General features: G+C 41.8%; 1 protein-coding gene across 1 annotated transcript in view; it reads right to left on the reverse strand.

The window, feature by feature from the left end:
* Nucleotides 1–4,820: 4,820 nt before the first annotated feature.
* CABP7 (calcium binding protein 7) overlaps nucleotides 4,821–13,891 on the reverse strand; it is a 117,473-nt gene continuing 108,402 nt past the window's right edge. Inside the window, exon 5 of the mRNA XM_083145334.1 lies at nucleotides 4,821–13,719. Coding sequence (XP_083001460.1) covers nucleotides 13,592–13,719 — 128 coding nt within the window. The 3' untranslated portion in view covers nucleotides 4,821–13,591. The remainder of the gene's footprint in view (nucleotides 13,720–13,891) is intronic.

Raw genomic sequence — 13,891 nt, forward strand, 5'->3', positions numbered from 1 at the left:
CTGTACTTGTGTAGTTTCATGGCGCCGCCACGCGCACACTCTGTTTGAAACTTGGCAGCCTGCCAGACTCTGGGCGCGTGCCGCTGTAGCTGTTCTCAGAGCTACGTTACCAGCGTAGCGTGTGTGCGTGCCGCTCTAGCTGTTCTCAGCGCAGCGCTATGTTATCAGCGTAGCATCTAATTCCGTCTAAACTCAGCACACCGCTATCAAAGGGGGTGTCCGAAATGCAGACGCTACAATTTAGACGCTTTAGGGTCTGAATCCATATGGACTGTGCAAAACACTCTTAAACCTGTCCACAGTGGCACTAGTCGATGCAACAGCTGTCGACCTTGTAAATTCCACTATCCAAGCCAACCCGAAGCATGGCGAGCGGCGGCGGTATGCGTCCTACGACCTTTTGATACCCCCACTATCAACGTCGGAGTGTAGTTGAGAATAGAAAGTGTGGCGAGCGCAGCGAGCCCCACGAGGGGACGCGGATACCTTCACAGGCATCCGCGTCCCCTCGCGGGCTTCACAGGTGTCCGCGTTCCCTCGTGGGGCTCGCCACGCTTCGGGCTCGGTGCGCTCGCCACACTTTCTATTCTCGACTCCACGCCGACGTGGATAGTGGGGGTATGAAAAGGCCACGCTTCGGGTTGGCGTGGATAGTGGGATTTACAAGGCCGACTGCTGTTGCGTCGACTAGTGCCACTATCCCCCTTTGATAGCAGTGTGCCGGGGTGTGTAGTTTAGAAGCCCCGGCACGTCAGCGGTGTGCCCACGGTGTCCACTTTTACATGCCCCCGGTGCGCAGGGCTGCCTATTTCACTGTGGAACTACAAGTACCACAGTGACCTGTCAGCGCCTGGGCAGTGCGCTGCTGCTGCCCGGCGCTACGCTGATAACGTATCTTACAATACGTAGCTTACAGCTAGAGCGGCACGCGCACAGTTAAACAGAGCTTCTGGCAGGCTGCCAAGTTTCAGAGACAGAGTGTGCACGCGGCGGCGCCGTGAAACTACACAAGTACCAATTCTTCTTGTGGATATGGAAGCACCAGGAATGTGGTGACTTTCTGGCATGTGGCACCCTGGCTGTTGGCATTTGAATTGGAGAGTGCTATCCCTACAACATGCATATACATATATACATACATATACATAGTATCTTTGCGGCCCGGCATTTTCCTCTCCTGGTCACTGACTCCGATGCTCCTCTGGCAGATAAATGTAGCTATGGAATGAAGATGGCACTCAGGAGGACTTTAAAACGTGCTGTATTCAAAAAACACTTAGACCAGTGTTTCGGGGCTGGCATGCCCCTATGTCAAGGTGTACAGGTGAATCCTTGATTCTCCTGTACACCTTGACAAAGGGGCATGCCAGCCCTAAAATGTTGGTCTAAGAGTGTCTGAAACACTGCCATCTCTTTGTGGTTGATATAAAAGTACTGATGAAGCACTTGTCTTCAGTTTAACAAGCTCTGGAAACCAAACAATGTCAGAACTTATCTGGTAAGATAACTCCATCGGAAGATGCCATTGCTATGTTTATGGATCTACATAGTTGGAGACGGAGCTTAATTTTCCACATCAGTGGGCTGCACAGTAGCATCGCCAAGTCCAAACCTGGGTTTTAGCTATCCCTTTATATTTTTATGTATCTCCTGGTGACCGCACAAGTTAAATAGTCCCCATGAAAAGTTAATTATTGCCCCATATCTCTAAATATATAGGGCCCATAGTGAGATCATTAATTGATTTCCTCTGTCAGTGGTGAATACGTTGGTCATAACCTCTTTAGTATTTATTTCTTCCATATTAAAAATACATGTGCTATCCAGAATAAAGACTCCTTATACAGGTTGAGTATCCCGTATCCAAAATGCTCGGGACCAGGAGAATTTTGGATAACGGATTATTCCGTATTTCGGAATATTTTAATATTTCAATGATGTATTTTGAAGAATCTTGCATTTATGCTGTATAAACACATACTATACACACAAATATATTTTAATTGTTCAAAAAACAAGGTTTCAAAACGTGAAACAAAATGTGTGTACTATCTCAGCACTGAATTTGAATGCCAAGCAATCATTGTCTTGCACATATATAGTGCCAGTTACATATCATGTCCCCAGTGATGCTGTTACATATGTCCCCAGTGAGTTTTTATAAAAAAAAAAAATTTTTTTTTCACTTTCTGGAATGTCCGTATTTCGGAATAATTCGGATAACGGATATTCGGATACGGGATACTCGACCTGTATTGTGTAAGAGACTGGCGGGTAGATGTATAAAGCAGTGATAAGGGAGAAGTGAACCAGAGGAGAATCAGCTGCCCTGTACAATGTGATATTATGCAAATTAATAGATTTATTTCAGTGCTGATTGGTCGCCATGGGCCACTTCTCCTCTGGCTCACTTCTTAATTATCACTGCTTCATACATCTGCCCCTAAACGTTCCATGCCTGATTAGGCTGGGAAACACATTTGGGGCACACATTTTCATCCTTTACTTGCAAAATGTTAAAATCACTTATTGTGCACATCTTATATGAAGTTGTAGTCTTCCCAGCATAACCTACAACCACACAGAGAAAGGCAGCCTATGGCTATGTTTTCATGTGAAAAGTGTAAGAGAATGTCACTGCATTTTTAGGCGCTTACCTGGAGCAGACACTATCCTTTTGTGGCTTGGGCTCGGGCTGCCTTAATGTTGCTGCTTCCACCGGGCTGTAAGTCAGAAAACGGGAACCCTGCAGTATTCCTGTGTAGGCCCATCCTGCCTGCTTAAAGCTGAGTGGAAACCCTAAGTAGCTATTCTGTCCTTTGGTTCTGCAGTATAAATGGCATGGCACAAGACCTCAAGAATAGCAGGATCCTATACCCTGAGTACAAAGCCAAAACCATTACCTGCCTGCGCAAGCTAGAGGCAAGAAAAGACAATAGGCAAGAGGTGGCGCTTCATTATACCGTTAGTAGGAGTGTCAAAATCTAGACATCGCTACCTATCTAGTATGCAGCTTAACCTTTGTAATAACAGAAATGGATATTGGGGAAGAAATTATCTTATTGACCTTAGATAAATTGTTCTCAGGTATCCTTTGTGTTTGGAAACCACTTCAACAGCAATATTGGGCAATGCTCTGGTTATGTGTGACCAAGTCTAGAAATAGATGTCTATGCATTGAACAAACTTTGTCCCTGTTATTTTGGATGGTAGCTGGGCTTTTCGGATTCAGTATGAAATCCCGGCGTTCAAAATCCCGACCGCCGAAATCCCGACAAGGGGGGGACGTGGTTCGCCGCCCCCCCCCCCTTGCGGGCTCACTGCGCTCGCCACGCAGCGGGCCCGGTGCCTCGCTATGCTCGGCACTCTAATTTATTCTCCCTCCAGGGGTGTCGTGGACACCCCTGGAGGGAGAAAGTGTCGGGATTTCGGCGGTCGGGATTCCAGCGTCGGGATTCTGAACGCTGGGATCCCGACCGCTGGGATTTAAACTGCATCCCGTGCTTTTCACGTGTACTCACAATACAATGCGGGTATGTAACCATGAATAGGCAGCTGCAAACAAAAAAGGAATATCATGCATTAAACAGTTATACTTTCAGAATGTCAGTTGTGTATAAGCTCATCCATTTAGAGAAAACTATCTGAATAAAATGTCAATGCTAGATCTAGCATTTAAATTTGACATTGTAATAAATAACACTGACTGATTTGCAAGCTGTTCCTGATCATATCATTTTTGGCATGTAAGGGTACCTATATTATTCTAACACTTTCAGGAAATATTGGCATATATCCACAAACAGTGTAAATATTTTAGAGAAAATTGTCATGTTCACATTACTGCTGTTAAGGAAATCAATATGGCATGCCCCCATTAAAATAAGAAATTATGTTATTCATTCCATTATCAGTTAAAGCGGATGTGATGATAGGGCTATGATGAGTCTCTGCTGAGATTTTGAAGGCCTCATCCTACCTGCTGTCAACAGTGACCTAAAAACTCAGAATTGAAGGAGAGACCGTGCTCAGCGGCATCACAAAAATGCAGAAACAAGACCTGAAAGAGTCCATAAGAACCGCGGAAGAGTGTTGTTTGTTGTCATATGATAAGCCAATGCCTAAAGATGAAGACACTCAACTCCATAAGGGTCCACTTTTGCCAACGTTTATGGATGCAAATTGGCTCATTTCCTAGTGTATGGCCATACTATTAAAATAAGTTGGCTGAAAGAATGAAGTCACATTGAGTAAGACCATATGACCATTATATGCTGATACAGTTTTTGGCTTTCGAAACCATTGTTGTTTTCTTTGCTTACTACTTCAATATACGATTTGTACATGTACAGTACTATTAAAATATATCAAACATTAGGTCAAAGGATCTAGAATACAGTAAAGCACATGAATAAGCAGTCCCCAAATAGTCATATAAACAATGTATATGACAAGGCCCATACACACTGGGCAACTTTGTGCTGAAAGCTGCCCAGTTTTCTCTTTTGAGCTGCCAGTGTGTATGGGTTAGCGGTGAGCACTGATGCATGCGCCCACATCCATGCTGGCCCCTCCGCTCATATGCTGGTATTATGAGCAGGTGAACGAAGGGGTGGACAGCTTTCCATAGCTTCCTGTGTATATGCACAGAGCGATTTCCAGCCCGGCAATGTTCCCTATTATCGCTGTCCATACACGCTGGCCAAAACTGGCCAGTGTGTATGGACCTATACGGACATATATTCCATATGGAGTATTGCCTTAATTAGGCTTTTGCATGCAAGGTTTTTTATGTTTTACAATTAGAGCAGCAAGTTACACATAAGCAAATCCCTCTTTTTAATTGTGCACTTGTTGCAGCACAGTTGATTTCATTTTCTACTCAATACAGAAATGCTTCACTGTCTGCGAAAATGTGTGATATTTTATTAGACACCTTTATCTGCAACTTTTATTAATGTCCCAGCATGTTTATATATATATATAGTAATAGAAGATACATAGGGAGCGGCCTATGTTTCAATGATATGCATTTCTATTTTAAACATTTTTCTGTGCTTAAAGGTCAACTTTTACTTTACAATGGAAATCTTGAAAAATAACCCAATCGCTTTCCCTGTGTTGCAAATGTCCATGATTTTAACAGGTCCCATCAAAGAACCAATTGGTGAGTAGGCCAGAAGCTGATTCCAATTTCAAACAGGTGTTTCCTTCATTGTGTAAGTTCAGGCCATTTGAGATTATAGAGCCAACAGTGGGGCAGATGTATTAAGCCTGGTGAAGAGATAACGCACCAACCAATCATCTGTTCTAAAATCTGACAGTTGCAAGTTGATTGGCTGGTATGTTATCTCCTTCCACTTTATCTCTTCAGCAGGCTTTAATACATCTGCCCCATTATCTGGTGTAATGATGAAACCAGCAGATGGCTCTAAGAGGGCTTGCTGCCTATTTACATTTTGACTTCTTTGTTATGGAAACTCAATAGAAAAATGGACCTCAACTGCATCGAGGAAGTGGCCCCATAGGACATCTGCATAATGTAGTAAACAGGTGGGAGGTATGTTTTAAAAATATCTACTATAAAGGTGGAATAAACACTTAAAGTGTACCTTTCTCCTACACAAAATGGAGGCCGCCATTTCTGTATTCAGCCAACATGAGAATTCTCTAGGAATAGTGTTTTCATAGAAGTGGTTAATGAGTAAATAAAAGTACTTGCCTTCAACTGGGGCCCATAGGCTACTGCTCCTAGTCTCAGTTATTCTCTGCTTTCTTATGAGAGTGAAATGAGACTGATTGGAAGCAGCAGACTCTAGCCTTGTGTGGTATTTTTTGCATATTGCATGGAGGATAGGCAACAGAACCAGTGGTTGTGCTTTTTTTTACTTCTTTCTCTGTACACTCCACCAATCGTAAAAGTAGCATGGGAGTCAGTTGTGTCAGTGGCATGGGAGAAGGGTATGTTAATCATGGCAAGTTGGGTCTGAAGGAAAGTAAGGCTGTATTGGGAAAAGTGTGAGATCTGAGTGATGGAATATTGCAGTAACTGATGGGCATGTGGGGGCATTTTTTATTTATTTTTTTCGTTCCTGGCTTAAGTGGAAGTGTGTTTCTTTTGAAGGTTACAATGCCTGTCCTTTATACCTTTCAAGCAAATAAAAGGAGAAGAAAGCTGTTTTCCAATGCAAGTACTGGAGTACCTAAATTATCATGCTGATTTCGTCTATTGTCTATAAGCATCCTTCTCATATTCCAGAGTGCACCGCCCAATATATTCTCAGTATTGTTATTACAACTAGTCTTGATATAATCTAATAATAAATAAATAACATGATTCTAGGTCTGATGCGGATACATTCTGTACGGTCAGCCCTGCATTTCTGATTGCCCATCCCTGCGCCAACCTTTTTCAGTTGAGGCGGCCTCCATTGTGTGCAGCTGATGGGTACACCTGTATCTGTGCGGGAAACTGCCTGCACATGTGAACATATCTTTTTCTGCTTATTAATATGATGGTCATCAAACAATTTCATTTTGTTCTTTAGCTGTAGTTTTCCATTAAGGATATAATGGAGAGGAGAGTTTCACACATATCCACAATATACAAACAACATGAAGTATAAGCCTCCATTTTGCATAGATAATACATTTTCTGTAGGAGAATAATATGCATCCACAGCTGTAAGCAAAGGAGAAGAAATGATTCCTGAACAAAAATAAATAATGCAGCTACAATAATGGAAATATACCAGGAGAACATTGATTTGCAGCTGTTTAACATTCAAGGACCAATCCTAAAAAATATTATCTGCAACAGCCATGTCCCATATGTCTGTGGCTAGAGTATTTACTATTAAGATGACTGCAATATAGATTGTACCGTGTACTATCCATCTGTCTCTGCTTCATCGTGTGGTATGGTTTGTGGGGTTGTCAAAGAGGAATTTATTAAATAGACCTGATGGCATTAATGGAGGTGGGAAAGTTATTTAGTTAGGGCAAAGGTCTACATACTGTACTGAGGACTATATTTACTAAGCAGCAATAACCCTTTTTTTTCCGGCAGAACAATGGGTTATCACTGTTTATTCCAATTTAGAAAACAGCTTAACTATGAGAGGTATCCAATTAGCCCTGAAGAAACATCAGAGCAGACAACTGTTTTTTTTTTCTGTTTTGCCGATGTTTTGATCCAGTCTATATATTAGGGTTGCCTGTAAAAAATAAATTTTCTCCCTAAAACACACAGGCTCAGTAAAATCTGTGTGTTTTTGCGGCTGCAGACCGTTTTTGTAGGAAAACGGGGCTGCTCATTGGGGTTAATTGGATTGCACCAGGTAAACCTATTCCCCTTGGTAATTAACACATGCATAGGCTCTCTGAACAGTGCAGTAAGGGTAGTGGCATGCAACCAGCCAATCATAAGAGAGCTGCAGCCTATTATATTACAGACAGAATATTATATAAGAATCTTTAATGCTCAGAAACGGGATCTGACTCACAGCAGTATGCAGGGCTATTTGCATAAGAAGGGCACCTGAACACTGTGCATATTTGCCAGTTTAGCTCAGGCATATACGCACTGGTTCTTTTCTTTTTCTTAGCTGTCAAGAAAATTAACACAACGCATTATGCAGAGGCTTTCATGAGGGTGTTAGCTACCACAGTAGTGGTACACAATTGTGAATAGCAGAAGTCAGGGTATGAGAAGTGTGACAAACCTTTTAAGGAGATAGCTGTTGATTCAGAGGTGGACACTATTTTGAGTATCTTGCAGATGACCGATAGTTTTGGATGTGTGCATAAAGAGTAGCTGTACTACGCATCTGTGGTGTCACTGGAAGTGGGTTAACCAGTAGGAATATGGCCTCACAAGAGTTTGAGTGGTCTCATGGTACATCCCCCATTTTCTTCACTCCAGGGGTGTGTCCAGCATTTTCGAGGTTGCTGGTCTGCCCCCAGACACCCTCCCTACACTGCTGCCTCACCCTCAGTTGGGCACTGCATGATAATGTCACATTGCATCAACTGGTCCCTAGGTGCTTCAGAGGAGCCGGCATTTTGGAGTCATACACAAGGAAAATATATGAAGCAGTATTAAGAGTGGATAAGTGAGCCAGTGGAGAAGTTGCACATAGCAACCAATTAGCATTGAAGTAAAGAGAATCGCCTGCGTTATGGGCTAGATCGCATGGCATGGCACTCATTTGGCATGCAATGTGCATGCGATGCGATCCATGCAGTACAAAAAGTATGTGCACATACTTTTTGTACTGTGCGATGGGATGCCTGTCGGAACGCATTTGGGCACCATTACATTTATAATTTGCATGCTTATAAAATTATACACAGCAGTTGATAGGTTGCCATTGGCAACTTCTCCACTGGCACACTTCACTGGTAGCACTGCTTTATACAGCCTCCAGTGTTGTCCAGACGTAGCTAGTAACCCCTCTGCTGCACATGAGCCACAATATCTAGATCATGACAAGAGATGATCTAGATATTGTAGCTATTACAGAATCATGGTGCAATGAAAATCATAACTGGGACATAGCTATACCGCTATATACTTTGTTTAGAAAGGAAAGAATGGGAAAAATCAGAGGGATATAATGTATGTAAAACAATAAGCATACTGTACATACTATCTTAATACAAAGTATTGAAGAAAAAACTGAGGCCCTTTGGGTGATCATAGAAACACAGGACATGGCAATTCTTCGTATTGGGGTGAAATATAGACCACCAGATAAGGAAGTGGAACTGGATAAGAAACTAATGGTGGACATCACCAAAATGGCATTAAAAGAGAGGTAATAATAATAGGAGATTTCATCTTCCTCAAATGGGAGGTGTCTGTAGGGATTGTTTGAACTCCTTCCAGCAATTGGTGAAGGAGCCCACTCGCAAAGATACAATATTAGACCTACTTACAAATGGACACATATCTAACATAGAAGAGGGTGACATCCAGTGATCATCAAGCAGGATGGTTCAGAATAAAGACTGAAACTGACTCATCCCATAAAAAAACAAACGTGTTCGATTTTAGGAAAGCTGATTTTGTAGGGATAGGAAAAAATGTAAGCAATTCTTTGGTAGAGTGGAGGAACTTGGAAGGAGTGCATGAGAGGTGGGAAAATTTAAAAAATGCAATACTAAAGGCAACAGTACTATGTATTGAAAGGGTTCGGAAAAGCACAAGGAAAAATAAGCCAGTGTGGTTTACAAAAGTATTGTAAAAGCAAAAGAGGTGGCTTTTAGGGGGAAAAAAGACAGGGCCAGATGCACTAAGCTTCACAAAGTGATAAAGTTCAAAGTGATAAACAACCAACCAATCAGCTCATGCCTGACATTTTTTCAAACCCAGCTTGTGACATGGCAGTTAGGAGCTGGTTGGCTGGCAGTTTATTAATCTCCATGTTATTTTCTGAAGCTTAGTGCATCTGGCCCAAAGAGATGTGCGATGTTAGACAGAAGGAGACTAAAAAGGTAATCACATATGCAAATTCAAAAGCTGAGGAGAAAATGGGGTCAGTGGCTAAAGGAGTCAAAACTTTTTTTTAGGTATACTGTATAAGTATATATATTGTATATAGTATAAGTGAAAGTAGAAAAACAAAAGGCAGACTAATAAGAATAAAGATATTGTAATAGCAGATCATCTTAATAATAATAATTAATAATAATTTAGTTCTGTATTCACTACTGAAAGATAAACTTTCAAATATATCAAGGGTTTTAACAAGGTCCAGGAGGTAAACATTCTTTAAATGAACAGAATCATTAGAACGGGTGTGGTATGGGACTCCGACAGTCGGGATCCCGACAGTCATTATCCCGACGTCGGGATCCCGACTGCCCGGAGTCAGACAGCATGGCGAGCGCAAAGAAGCCCCTTGCGGGCTCGCTGCGCTCGCCACGCTGCGGGCACGGTGGCTCACTACGCGAGCCACCTATTCTATTTTCCCTCTATGGGGGTCGTGGACCCCCACGAGGGAAAATAGCGGGTGTCCGTCGGGCACCCGGCTGTCTGCATTTTGACAGTTGGGATCCCGACGTCGGGTAAATGACTGTCGGGATCCCGACTGTCGGGAACCCGTCCGGCACCCATTAGAACATGAGCACTGAAACTGGACAGAGAGAGATTCAGGGGAAATCTGAAGAAAATGACTTCACAGAAAGAGTAGTGGACAGTAGAGGTCAGTAGAGTAAATATGCATGGGCTACACACGAGGATATCCTTACAAAGAAATAAGCATCAAATGGGGTTTGAGGTGTGGTTAAAAGGGGCAGACTAGATGGGCCAAATCATTCATATCTGCTATGAAATTCTATGTTTCTGTCTGGTCCAGCGACGTCACTTGGTGCCCATAAGCCACAGCCTGATAGACATGCTACTGGCATGTGGGGGAGGAAGCAGGAAGTGTCCTAGAAAATAGGGGTAGCGGATGGGGTGGTTGCCCCCATTTTCTGGGAGTGCCAAAGCTGCTGGCTTCATCTTTGGACACAGTTTCACCAGCCCCAGCAGCATGATTTGGCTGAACGACCTGAGGGCTAGTCAGGTGTCTAATGGTCACGCAGCTATTAGATGCTGTGTCAGAGAAGCCAGCAGTGGGAGTTTTCTACTTAAAATGCCTCCAGCACTTTAAGCACAATTTTGGACAGCCACTTTGAACAAAGACACAGCGGCTGTGAGATGGCGTCCACCTCTAACATCAGCCCCATAGTCCTTTGCAATTGCATTTGACCTTTGGTATGTTCAGTAAACCCTAAAGATTTTTATCATTAACCAATTTAGATTTTTCCTGAAATATTTTGTAGTTTTGATTTATTTAAATATAAAGTTACATAGTTTTTCAATATATCTTCTCTATAGATTACATTGCCTTTTTATTCTTTATAACTCATATAAAATCTATAACTAAATGTTCTTTGGGTGGCAAAAAGTAACAATAATACTTACAATTAATGTTTGTGTTAAGAGAGCAATAACGCAATGGTTTGCTTGCAAGGGCAGAATTGCTATTTAAACACAAAAGTTATATATATCCAGGGCAACACTGAAATACTTCGGAATTTACACCGCTTGTGGTATGGTATGTAATTTCTGTCATTAGCCAAAGAAAGCCAGCAAGCCATGAGGTCTATATTCAAACATTAGTTACATCACACGAAGCGTACAGTGCTTTCATTAGCCATGAAAAGAAATGATATATATGGGTTATTATGTTCATTGATAATAGATATATGTTACTCTAAAGAATGATTTCCCCAGGGGAGATGACAAGCCAGAGCATCTCCAATCTTACACAGATCACTGCTACACCTCCCTGTGTGTCATTTATGTACCAATGACAGGCATTGTACCTCCCGGTAACGTGTAATACATGACTTTGGTATATTAGCAGCTGATGTATAATAAGGGAGAAGAGGTGTAACTTTCTTATCTGTTGTCTTTATGATATTGGCAGACATGAAAATGAGATTTACATTTACATCTTCCTGTGACTTTGCCATCAAAATATTTAAGAAAAAAGGGAGTGAGAAGGACATAAGGGGGAGCGCGAATGGAGAGGACAGGAGGTGTGGTAATAAAAGAGACAGGTGGTGAGAGCAGAGGTGAGCCAGGGATGTGGGATGAATGCAGCATTAGCTGATTATTGCAGGCTGTCACTCTGAGATCTCATTATCCCGTCTCTCATTGTGATGAAACAATAACTTCCGCCAAGAAGTGAGCGTGAAGGGAGCAGATTAGTCCTATGTGCAAGGAATCAGAATGGCTCAAAGCTGCTGGAGGGGCCATCTACAATGTCACATAATGTGTGCTGAAATATAGGCTATATAACCCCTGAAGTGAGACATAACCACCAAAGTGCCTTGAATAAAAAGAACATCAAATTGCAATCCTTTTATATACTCCACTGCTTGTCAAACAGTCACCTCCTGCAGTGCGATGTGATACTGAAATGTGCGTATGTAATCTCAGGACTCCAACCTTTTACTCTTTGCTTTCACACTAGACAGGCAGACGCATCACTCAGGCAACATAAAGAATCCACAATCCGATGACATGAAGAAATGAAAAAGAACAGAGAAGAAGGCAAAACGGACTTAAGAGCTTACATACAGCAAACGTACAGCAATGTATCCAGAGCATCAAGTAGACATGAAAATGACAACTCCTAGGTGAGAGGGAGAGCAAAGTAAGAGGATGGGAAAATAGCAGTTCACAGTGATGAGTAATATATAAAAATCAAAATGGGGAGTAGGAAATAAGATGAGGCAAGCTCCACGGAATAAGATAAAGCCCAAAGAATCATAACTCTATGAGTCAGGATCTAAAGTATTGGCTATCAAACCATTTATATTGAGTCCTTGCAATCTACTTGAGTATTAGCAACTAATAAAATGATTATTAATCATATTTTAATATTATATTATGTACCCAATTTCTTTTCATTGTATATTATTAGCAGTACCATACATATGTGTAGTCAATGGGAAGTACAACATTCAAGAAATCGACATGTTGTGAAGGTGATTCAAGACATTAATTGGATCCCCGATCAAATAAGGTAACAAACTTTTTTGAGGGAGCATATAGAAGACAGAGAGCAAACAATAATGATGACAGACTTGATGGAGATGCAGAAGTAAATGACTAACATCGATGCTGAAGGATACAGATAATAAGAATACGTAATACAGGTAAATTAGATAAGGGAGAGAAGATGCTGAATTCATCTAAGACATGGAAGAAAACATGTAACAGATGCAGTGGGCGATATATTAAAGGAATGAGGAGATGGAAATCAGTGGTAAAATAGGGAACTAGTGAATACTCTGCATACAGACAATTTATCATGATGAACATTCCTGGGTTCAAAAATAACAATATCTACTATTTTGTTCTTGAAGCACTTGCAGCTTATGAGTACCCAATGCAACTGCAGCAAATGGGATCAGGGCTTCAAAGCAATACACCTCCGCTGCACCCCACGCACCCCTTGTCACAAGGAATAATGTCCAAGCAGTGTATTGGCTCAGTTATATACTCTAAGCAAATATTTAAATATAGAGAATTTGGGAAGGAAAATAAGTAGAGCTACATTTAACATCAAACCATTCAGCATATTAGGGGCTAAGGCGGATGACTGGGGGAAGGGAAGACAAATTAACCTTCATGCTGCCTCTCATTTTGCAGTGTAGAAAAGCGTACACATTAGCAGGAGCTTATTAACCCGATTGACCCTGTGCAACCAGAGTTAACCCTTTAACGACCAAAAGTGTTATTGCTCATAAATATAGAGTTATATATCCGTATACATATATACACCTATTATATATAGAGAGAGTCCCTTCGTGTCACAGATTTTGAAAGCACAGATGGTCACCTGACAATTTAAATGCCCATGCATTTTTCCATGCAAATCCTCCCATGCACATTCAGACACTGGAGGGGGTATCCCAAATTTTCCTGGGGGTTCCCTCTCTGTATGTTGCAGTCCTTTTATGGGTGGGGAAGAGGCAGGAGAATCTCCTGAAAGTACATAAAAGTTCATGGCTTGGTATCCCCACGTGGTCATTTCATTCCACTGCGCAAGACCTGATTTGCTGCTATTAGCATCACACTGATGATGAAGGCGATGGCGAAGGCGCAGATCAGGCTCTTACGTACACAGGTCTGGCGGATCTGTTGATTTGGGGAAGCTGAAACAAAGGTAAACAAGTTCCATTAGTATTAACATCTGCTGCATTATTGCATAAGCAACAAGATCAAAGGAAGGTTGACTAATTGTGTATTTAGTGAACACATTTTCATGAAATGTCCATTTATAGAGCATTTCAAGTAAATAAATAATACAATCGGCATTTAATTGTA

Source organism: Crinia signifera, chromosome 1 (assembly GCF_055691185.1).
Source record: "Crinia signifera chromosome 1, ASM5569118v1, whole genome shotgun sequence".
Classification (NCBI taxonomy): Eukaryota; Metazoa; Chordata; class Amphibia; order Anura; family Myobatrachidae; genus Crinia; species Crinia signifera.